The 26,030-nt window shown below is 37.9% G+C and overlaps 1 protein-coding gene across 1 annotated transcript; it reads right to left on the bottom strand.

Moving 5' to 3' along the window:
* Positions 1-1,936: 1,936 nt before the first annotated feature.
* Positions 1,937-25,376, bottom strand: LOC121372475 (glutathione S-transferase A4-like). The gene is made up of 6 exons (XM_041498804.1): positions 25,102-25,376; positions 23,605-23,656; positions 13,109-13,238; positions 6,955-7,087; positions 3,379-3,513; positions 1,937-2,707 (listed from the first exon to the last, which is right to left on the bottom strand). The coding sequence occupies exons 1-6, from the start codon at positions 25,183-25,185 to the stop codon at positions 2,576-2,578; spliced, it is 666 nt and encodes a 221-aa protein (XP_041354738.1). The 5' UTR covers positions 25,186-25,376; the 3' UTR covers positions 1,937-2,575.
* Between the last annotated feature and the right edge of the window lie 654 nt (positions 25,377-26,030).

The following is a 26,030-nucleotide window of genomic DNA, read 5'->3' as shown; positions in this document are numbered from 1 at the left end:
ATGCCCACATCCTCCAATGGTGTAACTAGGATCGCATGGCCCCATCTCCCAATGTTGTAACTAGGATCACATGGCCCCATCTCCCAATGTTGTAACTAGGATCACATGCCCACATCCTCCAATGGTGTAACTAGGATCACGTGGCCACATCCTCCAATGGTGTAACTAGGATCACATGGCCCCATCCCCCAATGTTGTAACTAGGATAATTTATGTTACAAACGAAACATTTTGATGTGTCACAAGACTTTCTGATTGTTCAAAAAAGCTCGATCATCGAATTGGCCTAAACCAGAGTTTGATATTCCAATCAGAATTTTGTACTGTCAACATTTGATATTTGTGTGATCTGATTAATACAATAAAATAACATTTATATCATAATGACAGCCAGATATTGACAAAATAATCTAATTGCCAAAGAAAAGTGTAACTTTTAATCGCAATTGCAGAATTTCACTCGTATTGGAGTGTGTTTTACTCGCAATACTACGCCCCGATTTCCCCAGTGATACTCCAGGGATCCATGGGTAACTGGGATCCATTTCCCGATGGTGTAACTAGGATCCATGAGTCCATTTCACAATGGTGTTACTGGGATCCCATCCCTATAATGGTGTAACTTGGATCCATCCCTTTAGTGGTGTTACTGGGATCCCATCCCTCCAGTGGTGTTACTGGGATCCCATGGACCCATCCCATTTGAATGTGTTACTAAGTCCTATAATTACATCCTACACATACACACACACACACAGGCACGCACAACGCACACGCACACCAACGATACCTTCACCTGGCAATTTCTGGCAAAACGGATGAATTTTGTTTGATTATAATCGATCATTGGACCATGACTAGTGTGGGCCGGAGTTTGCAGTGGACTTTAGATGTCACTCATGTGGGCACAACAGGTTTGTTGTCCAGGTACAGCCAAGTCTTTTCAACACAACTGCTGAAGGCTTGTAGTTATGCTCAAAGCATTTAACGTTACTATAATATAATTAAAGCTAAACATGGCAGTGGTTTTGAGTGGGCTATGCTTAGAGTGGGCTATGCTTAGAGTGCGCTATGTTTCGAGTGTGGTATGCTTAGAGTGTGCAGGGCATACAATTTGGCACGAACGATTTTGTCGTTCGTCTGTCGGTTATGCAAAACCAATATCGACACGAACGACGGATTGTTCGTGCAAAAACTATAACCGCTCGTCAAAAAATGTAAACTGACGTGTTTTGGTTAATATAACTATTTTTGGAATAAAATAATAAGAGAACGGGCCTAGCATTGCAGGTGTGATAAAAAAAACCAATGTATCCGTTTGAACTCGACATCGCGGTCAATTACAAAGTCGGAACTGTCATTAGAAGTGTCAATAACATTTAGTAATATAGTCCCACGCTCCGTTTGATAATTTCGCTACGTGCAGAAAACAATACGCGGTTTGGAAATTAAAGCGGTTTATGAGTATTTATTAAACGTAACATCATCTTAGCCCGGCATTTAGTTATAGAGTTGTAAAATGTCAGGACCTAATGCGAAAAAACGCAAAAAGGACAGTTAGTGAAAAAAAACGTTTAAAAAATGGTGGTTTTCCCCGACTATTTCGCAGTTAATACAAACGAGAATGGCGATGTATGTAAAGTTATAATCAGCGTATGTACGGAGTATTGAACAGCGGTTTAAGATACATTGTTTATATATATATATATATATTTTTTTATTTATTTTTTTTTGTTATTTTTTTTTTTTTTAAGGTATGTAATAAATACAGAACCTCGTGGTAAATATTCTTGCACACAATAAACTCGTGCAATAAATAGGAAGTGAAAAAAAACATATGAAGTTCTGTATATTTATTTACTTTTTGACACCTGTGTGGTTACGTTGAAATATATGCATTAATTCTGAAACGTGTATTAATGAAAAAAAGTACAACCATTGCTAAATCAATTTATTAAAATATGACATACACAGCGAAGAAAATAGTACGTTTAATAAGGGACTTAAAAATAACGAAGTGGAAATTAGAACATGATGAAACACTGAGTTGCAACATCGATTGGATCGATCGAGGATTCGCAGAACTTCGGTTTTTCCGTTCAGACCCCCGTTTCGTTCAGACTATTGTTTGGCGCCAACAAGTACTCCCCTGTAACAGAACCGATAGGGTAGTGTGCTGAAATTAAATGGCAGCTTTCAAGTTAGTCCCAGCATACCAAATAATAATTTAGTATTTATAATAAGAATTTGGAGAAAAGCTACGAAAATCGCCCATCTTAGATTCTCATTTGATTACCGTTGCCGGTTAACCTTTTCATTTGTATCTGAACCACTGGAGAAAATCGTTCGTGCAAAAACTAAAACCACCCGAACGACAAAATCAAATTTTATGCCCTGGTGTGGTATGTTTTGAGGATGGTATGTTTTGAGGACGGTATGTTTGTACTTAAATTCAGAGTATTGGAGTGTACATATTGTACACACATTTATCACCTTCACTTTGATACAATCTAAAGCCCTTAGTGGTGCAAGGGTTGTTTCTCTGGACGTGGGGTAGGATGCAGCTTGAATGCGTTTATGACGTGATAGGTCTCTGCAGAACTGTTTTAACCGTTTCCACGTATGCCGCATCATTTTTGGGTTTCCGCTGGGGTCCCTTTAAATACGACGATATCCGCTCGTTGAAAAGCATCGTAGAATGAAATTTCTGTAAGTAAACGTGACAAAATATGTACAATCTGATTAAAATTAGCTCTACTGGGTCTAGCCAGTAGATCTAACAGCATTGCGTGGACTCCCATGTCCAGGGGACATTTCATCTATAAATAACAATTTAAATATCAACCAATTACACTTCGCCTTTTATAGCGTTATTCGGGAGCATACAAATTCTAAGAATATCGGGCGAGACTATTTATGCAATAGGCGAACTTGTTGATCTATTTCAAGTGCAGTAAAAGTGCAGTAATAAACTTTGGATTGTATACTAGTATAAACAGATTTTATGGCTATACCATCACGGTTTATTTTTTCGTCTTGAAACGAATTTTATATTAAAAAAATTATAATGCAATTAGTTTCCGGCATACTTCGTAATTCACCCGAATTATTCCGTATACCCTCGGCATAATCCCGAATGTTTTCAAATTCTTTTCAAATCACTGGCATGATTTTGCAAGTAAGGTTTTGATTGGTCGAATGAAAGGTCAATTGGACATGAGCTCTAACGGGCTGCTGTTAGATCCACTTGTAATAGTGGAGCTAATTTTAATTAGATTGAAAATATGTAATAATTTCTGGTTTAAACCATTCTGATTATGAAGGGATGCATGAAACTGTAGAAATAAAACACCGACTGTAGAAGATGATTATGCTCACCTTCAAGGATGGGAATTCTTTTAATGCTTCCTCTCCGAAATAGTCGAGCGCAATTAAAACAGGTTCCAGAAGCCCTACATCAGCCAATGTCAGCTGCTTACCCACCAAATAACCACTACCATTTTTGTTCAATACCTGAAAACAAGAAATAACATATGACTGAACGCGTGTTTGAAACCCTAGTGGTATATGAAAACGTTAAACTAGTTACCTACCTACATATATGACTAACAAAAGAGTGAATCAGTGAATAAAAATCACATTAAGCTTAGTTAAAATTTAAAAGATTAATATTATACATATACTTGTATTTATTCAAATTAATATATCTATTTCGCATTATGAAACGTTATAGTGGAGGGAAAGGGTGTTTGTCAAGTGTAATATATCGTTTTCAAAGTTTATCTTTTTTTAATAATAAAAAATTGGAATTGTTTTACATTCAGATTGGGCTTTTTTTTACTCCACAATAGACCTCTTTTTCATTCCACTGCGCATGTGCCCGTTGCGGAGTTACTCGAGGACGCAAACTGCGAGATTTCGCGAGATCTCGCCAAAATAGACCTATCTGCAAATTGGGGGGCAAAAGCAATGGGAGGCCACGACCATTGTTCAATTATTAACTGTTCCAATCACATATGTCTGGGAAATTCGTTATCCTTCCATCGATATCCAGCCAATTGATATCGGAAACGTTTGTGGGTAATAGTTTCACGTAGAAAACGATTTTAATGTTACTTTAAGTACGAGGGTTTGTTCGGTACATTTTGTAGGAGGGAACCCAGTGACCAATACCTTACCAGTTCTGTACAGGACGTTCCTAAACAGGGCGGTCTAGTATACTTAGATATGGTGGAAAACTCATTAACAGTAAAGAAAATAAATATATATTTTGTATATAAAGAAAATATATGTATATTTCGAATTATACTCAATAAAATATATAACGTGGCGTGTGTAAATATATAAAAAATATATGTAGTCAGGACAGCTATGTACAGAACGTTCCTATACAGGGCGGTCTAGTATTCTCTACTTGGATATGGTAGTAAACAGTAAATAAAATAAATAAATATATATTTTGTATATACAGAAAATATATGTATATTTCGGACAATACTCAACAGAATATATATATATATATATATATATATATATATATATATATATATATGAACTTTTAATGTTATTATTACTCAGTGTGTTTCAAATTTAATTATAAGTATTGTCTGTTATTACTTTTACGTTCATCTAGGTATGAACAAAAAAATCATCCGCAAACTTATGTGATGATTACGGATGATTTATTTTGTTCATACCCCGATGAACGTAAAAGAAATAACAGACACTCCTTAAATAATAATAATAATAATAATAATAATGATATATGAATATATATAGAGTGATGATGGCTGTGTACAGGACGTTCCTACACAGGTCCGTCTAGTATTTTATATACTTAGATATGGTGGAAAACACATTAACAGTAAAGAAAATAAATATATTTTGTATAATACCCAATGCGTTCATGTTGACACTGTATAAAAATGTGTGTATGGGTAAACAGAACGACACCTACCTTCAAACCCCCCCCCCCTCCCCTCAAATCCCCCTTTTTTTAAATTCCCACTTTATGGATATACATGTAACAGCATAAAATCAATTCCTTTTTTTAACTTTTCCCAATTAGACAGACACTAAGAAAAATGCAACAAAACACCTAATATATATACAGTCAAACCTGTCCTAGCGGCCACCTGTACTCAGCGGTCACCTGTCTTAAGCGGCCACTTTTTTCCTCCCAAACGATTTATAATGTAAATGCACCTGTAATAAGTGGTCACCTGTCTAACGCGGCCAGCGGCCACCTAAATCGGATCCCAAATCGCTAAAATACCTGCATTAAGCGGCCACAGTAAAGTTTTACTCTTATATAAAAGGGATATTTTAACAACAGCGATAAGGTGCAGCAAATAACTGATCTTCACACCTTCAGGAATACTAGTACCCATTCAGTCCCGACATCTCCACTGTATATCAATTAAGGAAGTATGAATCTGACATGCATCTAATTGCCTCTGGGCAGGCTACGCTTGACATTTGTAGATTCACTTACTATAACAATACATCGCATGAAGTCGGAATTAAATAATTAAATGGAAAAAGAAAACAAAATTGTGGAGAACGGTTAATTTAATATATTCTATTTGCATTATTTCTGAAGGAGACAACATGTCAAAAGTTGATTTATAGTCAACTATGAAGCACAAATCCGTTAATTAGCAGTACAGACGGTAAAACAAGAAACAACAACAAATGTTTTAAAGACTATATATGTGGCAACCTGTACTCAGCGGCCACCTGTCTTAATCGGCCACGTTTATCTACTCCCTTGTGTGGCCGCTTAACACAGGTTTGACTGTGTGTATATATATATATATGTGTGTGTGTGTGTGTGTGTGTATACTCTCTCTCTCTCTCTCTCTCTCTCTCTCTCTCTCTCTCTCTCTCTCTCTCTCTCTCTCTCTCTCTCTCTCTCTCTCTCTCTCTCTCTCTCTCTCTCTCTCTCTCTCTCTCTCTCTCTCTCTCTCAAATATATATATCGATCGATGCCATAACCTGTCGATGCCATAACCTATGGAATCTGTCAACTGTTTTGTTTATATTTTTTACGAGATAGTCTTTTAATCTGGCGTTATCAAAACCCTCGGGTACGAGTCGCAGAGACTTTGTCCAAGTTGTTGCACTGCTTTTTAAAGGGACATTCCCGAGTTTGCTGCAATTTTTAAGATGTTATCGACTAACAGACTTTTTAACGATTGTAATTACATATCAAATATATTTTTCTGCATAAAATATCAGTGGCTGTATATTAAACGTGTTTCTGATCGTTCTAATATTTGTACTATGTTAAATTTCATCTTATTTCCTAAAATATAGTTTTTTCTTATGTACGAAGTTATTTGAAGACAAAATCCAGTCTGGGCTTCTTACAAATATTAAGACGATCAGAAACACATTGAATATACAGACACTGGTATTCTAAACAAGAATATATATTTAATATGTAAATTTAATCGTAGAAATATTTTATTAGTCGGAAACATCTTACAATGCAGCAAACTCAGGAATGTCCCTTTAATTTGAACCATTCCGCTGTAAATTTCAGCGGACCGTTTTCTACGGCCATTATACCATCTAATTCGAAATATGTACATGTTAGTTGCCAAAGTTTAAAAGTCTCCTACGAAGCTACTCAAGTCACCCATAACAATCTGTCTGTCACGCCCCCCAATTTGTAAATAGACTAGTTTCAGTCTATTTTGTCAAGGGACGTTACTCTTCGCGCGCATGCGCAATAGGAATGCGAAATACCTCTATTAGAAAAAAAACCCCGACAAAGCCTTTGAGGAACGGCTGGAAATGGTACCGATTATCGGAATCTAGCAACATAGCTGTCAAAACCTTGGGGTCCTAAGAACATCGCTATTAATACATTTCAAAACATTTATATGGTTATTTCTGTGGGTGAAAGTATTATATATGATGTAATACAAGAAAACAATGGAAGCTTACCTCTTCAAATATTGCAAAGTACTTTGGCATGGTCGTCGATTTGGCAGCATCAAGAGCTTTGCTCTCATCCTGGAATCCAATAATTAAGAACGCTAACGCGAAGTCACGTGATCCTTCGTACAGCATGTCCACCCTAAATGTGAGGGGAAAATTGTACACATTGAAAAATGTTGTGGGGGTTTTTTTTTTGGGGGGGGGGGGGGTAAATTCAGGCATTTGTTGAATATACCGGCCTCGGTGGCGTCTTGGTTAGGCCATCGGTCTACAGGCTGGTAGGTACTGTGTTCGGATCCCGGTCGAGGCATGGGATTTTTAATCCAGATACCGACTCCAAACCCTGAGTGAGTGCTCCACAAGGCTCAATGGGCAGGTGTAAACCACTTGCACCGACCAGTGATCCATAACTGGTTCAACAAAGGCCATGGTTTGTGCTATCCTGCCTGTGGGAAGCGCAAATAAAAGATCCCTTGCTGCTAATCGGAAAGAGTTGCCCATGTAGTGGCGACAGCGGGTTTCCTCTCAAAATCTGTGTGGTCCTTAACCGTAAATAAAATGTGTTGAGTGCGTCGTTAAATAAAACATTTCTTTCTTTCTTTTTTTGTTGAATATTTAAAGATAGAAAGTCAGGGCACATAAGATCTAGCTAGGATTTAGATATAACGAGAAGAACGATAGGAAGGCTCCAGGGGAACGGTCGTCGTCCACTGAACGATCTATATTAGTTCAGACGGGACTTTGGTAAATATATATTTTCGGCTAGAATAGAGTTGGAATTCCTTTATTAATTAAGTTCCCCTGGAAGCGTTTCTCCATTATCACACGTGTGTGTGTGTTAGCATTTCTCAATTATCACACGTGCGGGTGTTGTGTCACGGTGAAGTGATTAGCATATATTTATTGTTGTTAATTAACTACTGCGGCAGTACATTTGTCAGCGTAGGTCAATACAGATTCTAAAGTGTATTGTGTTTTTGTTGTGTTTTCTAGTGAACTAAACGTGCTATATTACATATACTTTATATAAGATCGTATCGCTGATCATACCTAGAGACGAGCCACAGCGGGTATAACTGCCTGTTACAGGAGATCTAATAGATATACAGTTAAAAGATATTTGGGACAATCGTGTTTCATTCAGTTACGGGTATTATAGAATCCCCGTGACAGGAGTAGAAAATTGGGGCGCTCGTCCCGGATCTGAAACGGGACATGCATATTTAAAAAAGTATTGTTTGTAAATGGGGGCTTTATAAATTAATTTTACAAATTAACTAGAAGTAGCAACGTTGTTCACTAGAAAATTAATTAATAATAAGTGCGTCATATCTAAACAGGGATAAGAATTTGCTGGATAGGCCTACGCTCAGTGTAGTGGAGATTAAGCGAGCACGTAAGGCCGAGTTAGTTGAAATCGCAAGTGAGCGGGAAATTGATTTAACATCAGCTAAAACCTTAGGTGATATAAAGACAATTATTATCCAGGAAGTTTTTGGTGATAGGCCTGTTATGGAAGACAGTGAGATTGTTCCAGAGATAGAGATAAATGAGTTAAGTGTGGAACAACAATTAGCTTTTAAAAAGCTTGAGTACGAAAGAGAAGAACGTGCATTAGATAGAGAGAGAGAGAGAGAGAGAGAGAGAGAGAGAGAGAGAGAGAGAGAGAGAGAGAGAGAGAGAGAGAGAGAGAGAGAGAAAGAGAAGAGAGAGAAAGAGAAGAGAGAGAAAGAGAAGAGAGGGATAGAGAATTCCAGTTAGAAAAATTAAAAGTGGAACATGAGTTAAAATTGAATACTGAAGAAGTTAGACGAGAGGCAGGAAATGGTTTTAACATGTCGGAGGCTTATAGATCAGTGCCTGTATTTGATGACCAGGAGGTAGATATGTCTAAGTTTAAGGGGAAGGCTAGTGTAGCTTATAATTCAATGAGTGATGAGCGAGCAAGTCAGTACACCTAGTTAAGGTGGCAGTGTTGAGGGCGTATGAATTACGACCTGAGGATTATCGTTTACGGTATAGCGAGTTGAGAAAAACGCAGGGTCAGTCTTATAGTGAGTTTGTGGCTAAGAAGGCAGGGATGTTTGATAAATGGGTGGTGTCTCATCAGGTAGAGTCATATACCGAGTTACGGGAGTTGTTGATCTTACAGGATATTAAAAATGGATTACCAGTTAGCTTACGTATTCATTTAGAGGATCGTGATGTCAAAAAGATAGAGGAGGCAGGCATAGTGGCAGATGACTACGTGTTAATACACAAGGCTCAGGCAGTACAGGGTAGCTCTATACAACAGGGTGATAAGAAGAAATTTCAGCCAGGTTTTTCCCGGGAAAGTAACTATCGGGGAGAGTCATCTAGTTGGTCAGCTAGTCAGGTAAGGAATGCACCTGGTGGGCAAAGTAAGGATAAACCTGCATTATCAGCCAATGCACGAACTTTTCGTCCACATTGCAGTTACTGTAAAAAGGATAACCATCTTGTCGGGGACTGTTTTAAAAGGAAACGCGATAATGCGCAAGTGGTCGGTTTAGTGAGGTCAGCTCCGTTAGCGAGAGTTAATGGTTAGTCCATTGGCAGAGAAAGTAAACCCGTATGTGTCCACTGGTATGGTTTGTGATGTGAAACAAGAATCGAGTCCTAAGGCAATAGCAATCTATCGAGACAGAGGCTGTAGTCAGTCGCTTATAACGTCAAAGAGTTTAGCTGGTATAGAGAATTCAGATACAGGACGTAGTTTGGCTTTAACCTCAGTTACTGGAGAAAATATGGTTGTCCGGTTACATAACGTTTTCTTGTGTTCGAAGTTTGTGACGGGACCAGTGATTATGGGTGTCGTGAAGGACTTGCCTGTTGAAAACATAGGAGTTTTGTTGGGTAATGATTTGACTAGTCAGTGTTGTCAGCCGAAATGTGACCAATTGTTAATTAAAGACAGCCCTTTACTAGTAGGAGAGAGAGAGGTTGATGAGATTAGATATCCTGCGTGTGTAATGACTAGGGCTATGGCCAGTAGGGTAACACGATACCCAGAGGATATTTGTGATTTGTCTGATACGTGTGTGAGCCATGAAATTGGAGTGGATGAGGTTATCAGTAAAATGGTAGATAAGTCAACTGAGGAATTAAATGTGGTGGAACCTGTTGATCTCCCGCAGAGGGGAATTGAACCAGTTGTGTTTGATAGAGGGGATTTACCTTGTAATAGACAAGAGTTAATTCTAGAGCAGGGGGCCGATCCAAAATTGTTGGCAGCTCGCACTACATTGTTAACAGAGGGTGAGATGGAGGATCAGATGTCAGGTTATGATATGGACAAGGGAGTATTAATCAAATCAGTGTTTGATAGGAAGGCTAGGAAGCAACTGAGCCATGCTCAGAGCAAAATAAAGTCAGTGTTTGATAGGAAGACTAGGAGTCGGGAATTTAAACCAGGGGATAAGGTGCTGCTGTACCTTCCCATTAAACGGGGTTCTGTGCAGAACAGGTATTTCGGGCCCCATGTTGTGCACAAACGGGTTAATGAGACAGGGTATGTGATAAACACTCCTGATAGGGTTAGGAAAAGTAGGTATTTGCTAAAAGGTTATTTTGACAGACTGCCGATAGTTCCAGTGATACCGGTCCAAATTGAGAGTCACTCAATTTCCTGTGATGACGTCAAGTTGGCCAACGGCCAGATTCTAGGAGACTGAGCCCCCAGCGAGCAAAGTTGACTACGTTGAAACAAAACAATGTTTCCATTTGTCAGGACCTTCCAACGGTTACCAATACCTTAAGCCAAGATGTGCGCTTGGAACCCAACGCTACACCGATTCGAAAGCTGCCTATCGGAGAAAACCTGGAAAACGTGCGACACGGAAAAAGAAGGAAAAGAAGTTCCAGTGGTCCGATGAATGCGAGAAGTCATTCAACCGTCTCAAGCAGATGCTCTCCTCGTCTCCCGTGATGGCAGCACCAGACTACCGAATGCCTTTCAAGCTAGCGGTGGATGCTTGTGACGTGGGAGCTGGAGCTGTGCTGTTCTCCAAAAAGTTTGACAGACACCAGGTGAACTATTCCACTATAGAGAAGGAAGCTTTGGCCATGGTACAAGCTCTGAAGCATTTTCAGATCTACGTGAAATCGGCAGTGCATCAAGTGGTGGTCTTTACTGATCATAATCCGCTTACTTTCATTCACAGAATGAAAGCCACCAACCAGAGAGTTTTGAGGTGGAGTCTTCTTCTGCAAGAATACCCAATTACCATTGAACATATCAAGGGCACATCCAATGTAATCGCTGATGCCCTGTCCCGAAGCTGAACGTTATGATAATGTGTTGACATTCTTGATTTCTGTTTTGTTTTTATATATTTTATTTGTATACCAGGGACTCACCTTATTATTACATGTGTTATAAATGCCCGGATGCGTCGGTTAACGCACTTTTTGTTTTAATGTAGTATATTTCCCTATTCCTAGAGTAGAGGAAATATCCTTTTTGAGGTGGGGGTGTGTGACGGTACATGCTCTTAATTTCTTTACGCCTGTGGCGATATTAATTGTTTTAGAAGGCCGTGTGCAGTTCCAATTGCACTTAAGCCCAATCTGTTTTAAATTAGTGATAGAAGCCAGACATCAAGCAGAGATGTGTAGCACGTAACGGGTAGTGTGGGGAAATATTGTTCCCCTTTGGTACAGTCTAGCAACAAACGGCCACTTCTAAACAAAAAGTGTTGGGGGGGGTTTCGGATGGAGGGGGAGGAGGGTATGTCGAAGCAGCAGCTGCCATTCTATTCTCTCCCCTCTAATAAAAACTGTGTGTTTTGGCACTATAATCATAACTGTTAAGCTGTATCCCAACGGGACACGAGCGATGCGAGCGATTATTTTAGAAATGCATTGATTTCAATCGCCATATCCTAACCGCAAGCGTATGGCACGACAGATAAATATGTCGCATCGCACGCGTCCGGTTAGGATACAGCAATTGAAATAAATGATTTGTAAAATAATCGCTCTTATCCGGTTACAGCTTTAAGTTGTATCCTAACTGGCCGCGAGCGATGCGAGCGGTTATTTTAGAAACCACTGATTTCAATTGCAGTATCCTAACCGGACGCATGCGATGCCACATATTTATCTGTCGCGTCGTACGCGTGCGGTTAGGATAAGGCAATTGAAATCAATGATTTTTAAAATGCTTGCATCGCTCGCGTCTGGTTAGGATACAGCTTTACAATGTTCCAACACTGTCCCCGTCTTCCATCAATCATACAAAATATTACCAACATTTCAGTGCAGGCCTGCCGCCAAACCCATCTCAGGTGTGGATCTAGAATGCCAAGTGGGACATAACACTTCGACGTCACCCGATGATGTCATCGATTTGTACATTACAACTTACAGGAACGTCAACCACACGAGTTGAGTGATATAAATTAAGATCGATTACGAGTAATAAATAGGATATTAAACTCGCTACCATTTCGTATCATGTTTATGTTCCTCGTAAAATAATTTTCATTGTCAGTCTCTAAAGCTGGTGACAACTGAAAATTATTTCACTCGGGACATAACATAAGAAATGAAATGGAAGCTCATTTAATTACCTATAATTCTAATACATCACAAAACATCTGCCACTATGATGCAGGGAACATTTTGTTTCAAAATTTTGATTAGCAATATGTCTAGTCAAGGTAAATTTATTAACAATGACTGTTTAATGTTTTACCATTGTGTATGGATCTTTGAAACCAGCGTAGCGACGCGATACTCAACAAATGTTCCTTGTGTTGGTCAGTGGCAATGTGTTGCAGAGTTTATGGCAACCAGGCTTAGTGACAAGCTCGCCTCGCCATGGTGTAATCAAGTCTTAAATATCTGCCAACATGGCGCTCTACTCTGTGAAAGTCATGCTAAGATTTTAACATTTCGCTCGGATTGAGCTACTCACTTCGGTCGTAGACTTCATAACGAATTTGTTGTTGTGGCAGCCTTGATATACCAGGCCCAATACTGTTACCAATGTTGTGAATCAGCTGAAATTTCATCATCAAAATTATACAATTGGTTAGAATTATACAGACATACACACATTAGAAGGATTGTCAAGCCAGAATACAATTAAAATGGTTAACAGTGACCGACGCATCACTAAACATAACATACTTACTGTACTTTTTCATGTTCATTGCCCCAAATATTTCCTTTCGTTGCTAAATATCGCACAATTGCGTTTGTCTGAACGATATCTCGTCCATCTATTTCCAGGAGTGGAACTTGTCCAAACAGAAGTCGCCCATCTGAAAAGAAAATACTTCTTAAATCCTTCAGTTTTGGAAACTAATGGTTGACCATAAATAAATATTTGTTTGGATTTTTGTTCCTTCTTTTTCTTGGTTGTTGTGGTCCTTTAAGGATACATAATGCTAAATAGACTAACAACAACAAATATATACTGACCGCCAAAACAAACTACACTTTTTAAAATGTTATATTTTCTCAAGTATATACTTAGACAAATTTCTACAAAATTATAATATACCATCGACGTCCCAAACTGGACGTAAAATGAATCTTTTCTAGTAAACAAAAGGTAACACAATCCAGTAAATAAGAACATGTGGTGGTTTCTAAGTGCCATGTATTGTATATTAATATTACTCCCCATTTAAAGTATTATGGTAACAGGGCCAGTATTACATATTAACTTACGTTAAAGGCCATGCTTTGTCTGAAAAGTGCATTTAAAAGATCCTTTACAGATAATAAAGATCGTACATATCGTACATCATTACTGTCCCTCATTTTCTTTTCCCTTCCCCTCCCTCGCTCTCTGTGTGTCTCAATCCCTCTCTGGATGGTGCATATAAAAGATCCCTTGCTGCTAATCGAAAAGAGTAGCCCATGAAGTGGCGGCAGCGGGTTTCCTCTCTATATCTATGTGGTCCTTGACCATATGTCTGACACCATATAACCGTACATACAATGTGTTGAGTGCGTGGTTAAATAAAACATTTCTTTCTTTCTTCTAAGTGCGTTCAGGCACAGGCATTTGGAAAAATAACCTTTCCGTACACGCGCAGTTCGTCATTTTCAATTGGTAAAGCGTCTATGTGGTAAAATATACATTTCTGAAATATATACAGTGGACGAACACTTTGATTAATATTTTTTTAAAGGAAAAATTCAATTTGTCAAGAGCAGTTACTTTTCCCCCCATGATCGCTGACAATTAATGTCAGTGTAAATAAGCATTACGTTTATATCAGTGAATAGTTTGCATTGGCTGGAACGAGAAATAGCCCAACTGATGGGGATCGATCCCAGACCGACAGCGCATTAAGCGAGCGCTTTACCTCCGGACTATGTCCCGTTCCCTTGTAGTTTAAATTTAACATTCAGTTCGATCATTATTGGACTATTTTTATGCATTATAATGTACTCACGTGTGAAATGTGCTGTGAAATGATAGGCAGTCCAAATGAACATATAAATTTGTATTCGTTGCTTTTGGGTTTTGGGGGCTTTTGGTAGGTGGTTTTGTTTGGGGAGGTAAATTAGACAAGATGTTTAAGATGCGACGAGTCGTAGGATCCATCGCCCTAGATGGACTTTAGTTTCCCCCGTCCCAGCCAGTCAAAGACAGTGGTATTACTGCCTTATTACTGCACGTATTTGTGGCATCTATTTTTTTATTTTTTTTATTACAAATTAAGAAGAAAAAAGTTAGTTTGTTTTGTTTAATGACACAACTAGAGCACATGTTGTGTTATTAAGCTAATCATCGACTATTAAATGTCAAACATTTCGTAATTCTTTCATATGTAGTCTTAGTAGGCTTGAGCAAATCCAAATGTGTGTACCTTGCATTGTATATGGCCATTTTGGTCACTGAACATAAATCGGGGTCGGGACGTAGCCAGTGGCAAAGCGCGGTCGATCTAGGATTGATTCCCGCTGGTTGGACTATTTCTCATTCTAGCCAGTACACCATGACTGATATATATCAACGGCCGAAGTATGTGCTATCCTATCTGTGGGATGCTGCATATAAAAGATCCCTGGATACCAATGACAAAATGTAGCAGATGTCCTCTGTAAGACTCAATGTCAAAATTACCAAATGTTTGACACACAATAGCCGATGATTAATACATTATTGTGCTCTAGTAGCCTAGTGTCTGTAACCCTCACTCGGAGGAAGTAAAATAGAAAGTCAACATTTCTATTTGAGTCCTACAGAATTTATTCTGTTGCCTTCAGGAAAAAAAACAGAACATCTGGCTTCAGCCAACGCTGAACCCACAGCAGCCTAGGAGTGATAACGTTATATATCAATATAACGACTTTGCAGTCGATTAATAGTTTTAACAAATATTCTTGTACGTGTGTGTACTTCGAAATGTCGAGATAGAATGCCCTGGGTGTGGTTAATTTGGCGGAGAAAAAGATGGGATTTTTACCAGCATGCATTTCTACCTGTCATGTGTCAATGTCTTCAGTCAAGCGTAACCTGTCATTAGCTTCACGTGTAACTGACAACACCCAACTTCCCAAAATAGTAACACAGCTGACCAATCCATAAACTGACCAGACCATTAAGAATACAATGCAATCAGGCGTAACACTTAATTAATAATTAAAGTGTAAAACCTGTAATAAAGTTAAATGTATGTTTATTAATATATAGACTTTAATATGGTGCATTCATAACAGTGCAATCGTACTATAATATATGATAAATTATTATTATTATAAATTATACAAAACTACCCCTGATTACATACTTCCCCTCTTGAAGAAAAGTGTCTCCAGACATTTAGTCTCTGCTGAACCTATAAGTTACACAGATGATCCTAAAACTGGTAAGAAAATGGTATGCATCAGTCGAATACAAATTCACATTAATAACAGCTACATACATGTACACATTAATATTGCTAATATTAGGGAACAGCAATATCCTTCAGTACTATATCGGTAAAATAAAATTAAACATACATAATTAGGACCAATATCAATAATAAAATGCACACATATCTGTGGTGGAAACATCACAGATTAATATTAATCATAAAAACAATTATATTATATAACACATTGTGCAACATGTTACAGGATCGCCATTGCAAAGAACGCAATCAGGAGATGCAACTCTCCCATTCAAGAGCATCACCATTAAATTGTTTAATACACCATACACACGTCATAAAATACGTTTGACACAAAAACTTGACAAACACCTCATCGTGTACCTGTTGACACCCAGTGCCCGTACCTGTCGGGAGGTTTACGATTCCGCTGGGAACGTCTACTTGGTTGCTCTGGAGTTTCCAAAGATTCCTCCGATATATCTCCATCATCATCAGGCAAGTGTTCCTGATCAGATAGAAGTCCATCACCAAGAGGTGAGTGTTCCTGTTTTGAGATACTCTCGTGTCTTTGGATAATGTCAATTCCTAAATCCCTAGGAGTATCCTTCTACGTGAATTGAAGTCTCCAAAGATATTGTTGGTTGCACTGATCTTCTTCGCTGAGGAATAACATACTTGACGTATATTTGAGAACCATCGCTACTTGAATCAGAAGACTCAGAACTTGATACTGACTCAATTCCCGATCGATTCCGAAACGGCTGTTTAGGCTTAACCGTGTAGTTAACTTTAACAAGTTCCTCAGATGGCAAAGCATTAAAGGGCAGTAACATGTTACGGTGAAGCATCTGAAAGGGCCCTTTCTTTGTTTCATGCTGTACCCTGTTCACTGGAATATCAATATTTGGAATGCCAGTTTGTGTTTTCCTTTCATACCAACTTTTCGAACCAGCACTCTGTCTCCCATTTCTAACTTGGAATCTTGAACTCTTTTGTCATATCTTTCTTTGTTCTTGTCAGAAGATTTTAAAGCTTCTGTTGCCGCTGATTGGTATGCAAACTGCATTCTCTTACACAACTTCTGTACATAAAGAGTTTGGATCTGGTGCTCCTTCACTCCGAGGTTCTGTACACAAAAAGGCGTCAACAGATAATCTCGGATTCCAACCAAACATCAAGTAATGCGGTGAATAACCGGTGGCGTCACTCTTTGTTGCATTGTATGCTTGAACCATTGGAGCTACGTATGATTTCCAATCAACCTTTTGATCTTCCTCCAATGTCGCCAACATTTTCAATAATGTCTGATGATATCTACTTTATAGATAGATAGATAACAATTTAACGTGTCCATATACCACTAGGGTTTCGAACACGCCCATCTAGAGTCCGACCTCCCATAAGATCGGTGGCCTAACTCGGGATGTGAGTTTAAGGTGGGCGGAATTTGGAATACGAATTTAGTAGTTAGGTCAAAGACCAAAAGCCAAAATGAGCTCTTTCATACTACTCATGTCTGGACAAAAATTTAAGTCCAAAGAACAAAATTAGAGTGCTCGACCGAAAGGGTTTTAAGGTGATTTGAGCAATTTAGACGGGCTGCCAAAATAAAGTGCGTCGGACTGTTTACAAAAAAAAATAAAAAATAAAAAATAAAAACATAAAAAAAATAAAAAATAAAAAATAAAATAAAATTCTGAATGCCGGCCAAAATATTTAAAAGTCCAACTAAGCCCTTGGAACGGTTGGCGACTACGGGGACGAGATGAAGTGCTTGGCGTTGAACTGTGGGACCAGTTTCCTCCAACGGTGGGCTAGCAAGGTCTTAGCTAGCTAGACGTAATGGGCGCCGGCGATGATCTTCAGTACTCTGTGGACGGCGTAGTTGTCCATGTCTTCGAAGAGTATTCCCTGTCTGTAGAGATCATCTCGGCGCGACGTCACCACAAGTCCAAACTTCCCGTCTCGTAGTTCCGTGGCGGTCGTGGAAGGCCGGGCCTTGGCTGGCTGGTCACTACTCGGTGGGGTGACGGCCCTCCGCTTCGCAGCAGCACCATCCATAGGGGTCTTGGCGGAGCCCTCCGGGGGTGGGGGACTCGACGCCGACCGCCTCGAAGGGGTTGGAACGGGAGACGCATGCTGTGGAGTCTCGCAGATCGCTGTGTCCAACTGCGGCGTCGACTGGCCCACTGGCTCAGTCTGTTCAGATGTGTCTGTGTCGGCTGGCACTGGTTCGTCGGGTCCCGCCCCCACACCACCACCACGAGCCGTCCCTGGTGCGGGTTTCCTCTTCCTCATTCCTCTTCCCTTCCTCTTCGTCGTGTTCGTAGCCTACTCCAATAAAGAGTCGTAGCTTGCAATAGACCGTGGGCCCACTATAACCCCCCCAAGATGAGTATATTTTTTAAGCCTATCCATAGACATATTCAAATCAGCTTGTCTGCAGGCAATCTGTTGGTGGGTGTGCCTGTAGGGCACGTTTGAGTGTAGGCACCCTATTTATTTTTAACAGGGCATTCTGATTAAGGTGAATGTTCCACATAATTTTCAAAAATATTTGAAAATAATTCTGGACTATATCACTGCTTTTACTTTAAAGCTGGGTTATTGGTGAATGTATTCCACCAAAAAATAATACATTTTTAGCATCTGACTAAGTATAGTGAGTCAATGAATTTGAAATGTCCTGAGTATTACAAACATAGTATATGCAAAAACTGCATGACAATGTTGAAGTTAACATGCATACATATTTTGGACAGGTTTAAGACCAAATTATGAATGCTATTCATGCTAAATTACATGTTCATAACAACAAACCACAAAGCAATGCAATATATGTGGTATGGATATAGTACCGCGGGTATACTCATCAGCAAAAGTTACACAGTTCCCGATATACGTTATTCTCTATGTACATGTGTATATATACATACTGTACCTAAAACATTGTGATCCTTTTATTATTGTATTGTATTTAATATCTGAGGGCAGCATTACTTAAATATGGTGCAGTACATGCTGTCTAAACCATTTACATGGATATTTTGAATATTTTTATATTACACACAAATCTTAAAACATAAAAAGTGAATTTACATATCATTCTAGGCAAGTCTGCATTACATATACAATTTATCTATCTCACAACAGTTCATCTTACAATAGATAGGGGTTTTTTTGTTGCTTTTTGTAATATTTTAGAATTGCAGTTCTATTTATATTATGCTTAACTTATGTTTTGGTGTATATAATTGATATCTACATAGAATATTGTCATCAGGCAAATATCTAGCACTATAAAAATCTAACTTTCATTCCCACTTCTCAATCATTTTATGTGACCCAAATATGATACATGTGAAGTTTACAATTTTCTATTTCTACATCCGTTCTTTCATTCTATAAAGTAGATGTTAATAACAATTACAAAACAATATAATATGAGGTATTAATAATTATATACTTCTCAAAATACGTTACTAGTAAGCAGTGTATTAATTTCTATGTATACACATACTTAGGATGGCCTGAAGCTTTTATTATTAAAAAAACAAATTGACCAGGCTTTTTTCTATAACATATTGAGGCTTCATTATTCAAATGTGGTTCAGTATATGGAGTTTATATACAATGTTCACAAATATATGAAGATGTCCCTCAATTCCTAGTACCAGCCAATTATAAGTACCTTTCCTCAGCATGTGTGTTAAAACATTTACAATTCATCTATCTCACAGAAGCTTGTACTATTTTTAAAAACATATTTGTATTTAAATTGTGATTAATTTCTGCTTAGGTTTATATAACTGACATCAGATATAGTCATCAGGCATATCTAGCACTTGACTTTCTTTCCTATTTCAGTATTATCATCTGACTCAAATATAATGTCTATTATGTTCACAATATCTGTAAAAAAAAAAATTCCTCTGGGCCTTTGCTCTTGTTCCTCCCTCAATATGTCAACAGCTCTTGCATTATCAGATCACACCATCCAATTCAGCTTCAGTATTTCTTTGGACATTTCTCATCCATTTTTATGTGGTTGAGGAATACCATGGACATTGTGATATGACTAATATGAGACCATGGCAATTTGCTCTCTTCCAGTTTGCTCTATTGGTACAGCATATTTTCAGGGAATATCTACTGGATGGACGGTTTGCAACTAATCCACAGTAGCATAATAACAGCATTCGTGGTTTGGCACTACATTTCTCATGTGAAAGGGGTTCTTCCAAGCCACACTTGATCAAGGAATCCCTACAAAGGTCTTAAGAGACTGGAAGACCTTTGAAATGAAAAAAAGAGGATTGGGGCAGTTAATTGTAAACAGGGTATCTGTGAAGGAATAATAAAACATTAGAATCATGAAGAAAGAAAAAAAAAAAAAAAAAAAAAAAAAAAAAAAATGGTTTTGCATTTATGGCAGGAAATAATGTCCTTCATAAGATATGGATGTTGATTTTATACATTTTATGACAAATGGCCACCATCTTGTTTTTCATCATTTGACCATAAAACTAAATTTTAAGATTTTCAACAGAGATTTTTATAAATTAATTTATACACATATATATTAATGATATAAAAATACAATTAGGCACACAATTTTCCACCATTTCGTTCAATGCTATTTTGAACCATAAAATGCAATTGCTCAATATGACCAAATCCTAAAACAAAAATGCTTGCATATGTCAAATTGGCCCTGACTTTAAGAGACATGGATATTTTTTTCAAGAACTGAACATTTTTGTGTTAAACAAGCATTTTTTAATTCTAAATATTACTCATTTTACTTTACACCAGAAAGCAACATTTTATGTGTGTTTGTATGCCTTTGAATGAAAAACAGAAAACAGAAAAATGAAGAATGAATATAATCATAATACAAATTTATAAAAATAACACATTTTATTGATTTTTTTTTCTACTTTTTACCTCAAAATTTGTTTTAATATGTTATACTAGATACATATGTGGAAATAAAAAAAAATTAAAAATAAAATAATTAAAAAAAAAATTAAAAAAAAAAAACTCTGCCCTCAGCTTCTTGGGAAGAGGGTTCTATTTGTGAGACAAAGTACATGTTTCAAATGCAAACTATGTGTTGGGGTGTTGTAAAGTACACAAGAAGATGCAGAAACAAAGATTATACTTCAATGTCTGTACATTGCTGCCAGTTCACCATCCCAGATACAACATTTTTTATACACTCAACTTGGCAACAAGAGGCATCTTATAGAGATAGATGTGCACAGCATCATTAAGGATGCAGGGAAGACACCAACTAGCAATTCCAGCTGTGCTTGCCATTACTGGCTATGATACCAACAGTGCTTTTATGCAGAATGGAAAACTGGAGGTTTTGAATATTCTCAAGCAACACCAAGACTCCCTTGAAATGTTGAAATGTTGTTAGCTCATGAAGTTCAGCAAAAATTGATGTTCATATACCTTCTTTATGGGAGTGCAGGTGTGAATAACATACTTGAGAAGTATCTGGAAATGTTTGTTGTCAAACCAAGGATGATAATATTGAACTACAGTAGAGTGTAAATCAGCCTTCTCCACTCTACATGTATGTATTCACTGAGAATGCTCTGACAATGCACATAAAGAGAACAAATTGCCAAGTTGTCATTTGGTATCAGTCATGCCAGGCAGTCCAGGCTATTCCTCAACCAAATTGTCATATGGCTGAGAAATTTTAGAAGGAACACTAGAGATGAAATAGTGATATTATACTATGAGCGCTGATGGGCATACTGATGAAGGAACCAGAGCAGAGTCTGGAGAAGGAGAATACCAGAAATTGTGAACATGACAGACATATTTTAATTGCATGAAAATACAAACGAATATGAAAGGAAGTTAAGACTTTCCTAGACAATATTTGATGTAGAAACTAATTATATACACCTGAGCATAAGTTAAGCACAATGTAAATATAAAGGCAAATCTAAAAATATTACGAACACAGACTAGTATAAGATGAACTTTTGTGAGATAGATGACTTGTACATGTAATGCAAAAGAAATTATGGTAGGTACACAAAACTGGTGCTTTAAATTTTTAACACTGGTGTTTAGTAAAGAGGGACATATTCATAATATTGATGCACATACATGTATACTCAACAAAATTAATTAAGGGCTAGTAAACTTTCTTATATTATAATATAATTCTTTGTTACTGTCATATTATTTTAGCATGTTTTGGTCATATATATGGCTTCTATACATTGTTTCAGTAAACTTTTACTGGTTATACACGCACAAAACACTGGGTATTTCACATACTTATGAAAAATATTCAAATGAGCATTATGCAAGTATTTGTTACATATTTGTTCAGAATGTTTTTTGTTATTGTGTTCCCTCAAAATTATTATTTAAGTCATTAAGTTTAAGTACATGCCACAATGCTGACAACTTTCAATGGAAGAAGTTGTATTTTCCCCCATATTTAAAGAACAATGCTAAAATATCTATACTGACCTTAATTAATTTTGTTGAGTATAGTATAGGCAGATATACTGAACCATATTTGAATAATGCTGCCTCAATATATTAAATACAGTGCAATTTTTAATAGTAAAAGGTTCAAGCAGCCCAAAATATGTGTAAATATAGAAAATAATGCATTTCAGGCATTGCTTAACGTTTGCCGATGAGTATATCATTATTCATACCACATATTGCATTGTTATTTGGTTTATTACTATCAACATCTAGTATAGGATGAATATCATTCCTTTTGGCCTTATATCTGTTAAACATTTATATGGATGACAACTTTATCACTATATTTAATTTTTCAATGTAGTGTTTTGGGGACACAAAATGTGCAACGGTACCCCCATTCAAATGGCGATAATTTTTTAATCCACCAACATTTTTGCTGCAGACAAGCAGATATTAAATTCATATATAATGAGGTATCTAAAAATACTTGTCTCCGAAAATCCCTAGGGGGGGTGTTCGGTATCTGGCCCATGGACTACAATAAGAGCGACACGAAGGCATAGCTCGGAATGTCGACTTTATAAAAAATATTGTATAAACAATAACTGTAACTACAGGTCGATGTACACATTCTCAATCTACATTAGTCATAGCCTACTACCAAGAAAGACTAAGAGGCAACAATACAAAAATTTGTTTAAAAAAAATATTTTAAAAAATAATGAATGTTTAACGACACCCTAACACAAAAACACTCATCCGTTCTTGTTTTCTTGTGTCAGAAAAGGCAAGTATATGGAAATATTATATAATTAAAGAAATAAATACAATAATAAATAAAATTTCAAAAATTCTAAAAAAAAAAAAAAAAAAAACAAGAAACCCAAGACAACTTTAAAAAAACATTAAATTGAAAAAGGAGAATTCAGACCGTTCCAGCATGTATTGGGTAGCGATATGAAGTGGACATTGCATTAAACACTACAAACACTCACACTCTCTCACTCACCCACCCACCCTCTCTCTCACTCACTGTCTCTGTCTCTCTCTCTCTCTCTGTCTCTCTCTCTCTGTCTCTCTCAATATCTCTCTCTCTCTCTCTCTCTCTCTCCCCCTCTCACCCTCCCTCTCTGGGTGGGGTGGCAGTGGGGGATTGCATTTCATATGCATATTGCATATGATCTACACATTATTCCGCCGGAATCATCAAAAGCTGGATAGATATTCACATAAACACAAATCACACTGGAAGATATTTCAGATAATTAACAGTATTAATAAATAGTTCCTTTAATTTGGGGGTTGTTTCATAAATTACCTGACTTTAACTTATTAAACTGTTCTGGTTCTGTAAGGAATTCTTCGGTGAACTGAAAAACAGAAACAAAGAAAATTATTTTTGTTAACCTCTGCTGCAAATGCTTTTTTTTTTCTTCTTCTTCTTCTTTTTTTTCTTTTTTGTTGTTACTAATACTGTTTTATGGATTTATTTGTCGAGTTTTAGTTTTTAACTTATTTTATTTAGTTACTTATTTATTTTTAAAGGGAAGAAGGGAGGAGAACGAACAAATATGTATGTGATGTACGAAAGTTATGAAAGTTTTATAATGCAGTAACCAGGTGCGTGCGCCAGGGGGGGGGGTGTTTGACCCCCCCCCTGCTCAAGGTGAAAACAAATTTCATATCCCTATTTTTTACATTCCTGTGAATGGATATGGAAGTACTGAGATGTTATCAGGCTTCGCCAGACACCTCAACACCCCCCCCCCCCCCCTCCACACCTGCAAAATTTCCTGCGCACGCCCCTGGTAACCGTTATTTCCAACTATATGCCGAATACTAATAATATACATGTGGGGTGGGATCTGTCAGTGGTAGAGCGCTCACCCTGGTAACCGTTATTTCCAACAGTATGCCGAATACTAATTATATACATGTGGGGTGGGATCTGTCAGTGGTAGAGCGCTCGCCCCTGGTAACCGTTATTTCCAACAGTATGCCAAATACTAATAATATACATGTGGGGTGGGATCTGTCAGTCGGTAGAGCGCTCGCCACAAGTGCTGGTGTCGTAGGATCGAATCTCCTCAATAAATCTGAACCATTCTCCGTTTCTTTTCCTGTCACAACCAGCTAGTGAACCACGACTGGTATATCTAATGCCGTGGTAAGTGTATATAAATGATCTCTTGCTACTATTGGAAAAACGTAGCGGATTTCCTTTTAAGACTGTACAATTATGTGTTACGGGCCGTTCAAATATTACGTAGAATAATGAATAATGTTCAGGCAGACTAATTTTGTCCGAATTTCTCTTGTTTTGCCCCAAATTTTAGGATTTTTGCCCCCTTTCTCATACGCTTATGCGGAAAAATATCCGCCCGGTCCCCCCTTCCCCTAACCCCAACCCCAACCCCAACCCCAACCCTAACCCCAACCCCAACCCTAGTCCTAACCCCAGCCATAACCCTAACCCTAACCCTCAACCCTAACTAAAAATAATAATGGAGGGGACCGGGCGGATATTATACCCCAAAAAAATACATAGCTTGGTCTCTGACTGTAATGAGAGCGTATTTATGTCCAAATGTCCGTCTAGCTCTCTTACAGTCAGAGTACTCGGGCTAGGAAACTTAGTGCAACAGTCAGCATGTTCAGCAAGGCTACTGATCGATCGATCGCCAGACTGGTTATTGTGTGTAACCCGAGATGAATGTCATATAATAGAAGAAGATGGTATCAGTCTAATTGTTTGCGAGCGCTCGGCCTCCTGAACACGCCACGTGTTACAAGTATTGTCGCTAAATATCCTCACCTGTATTCCTGTTGCAGCCAATGTCAGCCTGACTATTTCACCACGCCCCCGTCCGTTGAAGTAGATTAGCTTTGCAGAAGACATAACACGTCAGCCGTACACGAGTTTGCAGAGAAATGGTTGTTGACTGCTCAGGCGAAAGCTCTGCCAAACTAACTGGCCTCAGACCACAATTAATTTCGCTATATGTTTCTATATAGCCTTAGTGGCTATAACATTTTTATTAATATCAGCAGGCCCGTGAGGTTTTGTATGTACCTTTGCCTGCATGGGGGACACATACCCTGAAAAGGACAACCCCTGTTGTCCAGCTCTTTCTCCCAGCATATTGGTTTAAACAGACACACCCTCTAAACCAGGCCGGAGTACACCCATTTTACACAAAAAGCACTACTTTTGCATGGGCCGGAATTACCACAAACAAGTCTTCAATGTCAACAAGTTACACATGTTTACAAACTACATGCTATCCCCTGTCACTTCAGTCAAACAGTTGCCACTTCATAGCTGTCTGCCATGAAATAATCACAGTCAAACAGCAGACTACTTGCGCGGTGAAACTTCCGGATTTTCGACAACCAAATGGGAAGATAACTGTAATCTGAGGCCTATCAGTCAATTTTTTCCCCTAAAAACTGGCCCACACTAATGCATTCCAATGATATACATATTAAAGCAATGCTCGGTAAGTATCGGTATGTCACCTTTAAACTGAGAGTATACAGAGGCTGTGTTAAAACACCTACCACAGTGCCTTGCCATGGCCAATTTTAGCAATGGAAACTTGAGGGACACCAACTTCAAAATGTAATAACTTTATCAAATTTTGGAATTTCTTCATACAATGAGCAGCTATTTTTTCTTCTACATATGTTCTATCTGCACAGTGTTGTCTTGGAAAGATTTTGAAATATTTAAAGGAAAAAAAA

Source organism: Gigantopelta aegis, chromosome 4 (genome assembly GCF_016097555.1).
Source record: "Gigantopelta aegis isolate Gae_Host chromosome 4, Gae_host_genome, whole genome shotgun sequence".
Classification (NCBI taxonomy): Eukaryota; Metazoa; Mollusca; class Gastropoda; order Neomphalida; family Peltospiridae; genus Gigantopelta; species Gigantopelta aegis.
This window is presented reverse-complemented; position numbering and strand designations above follow the sequence as displayed.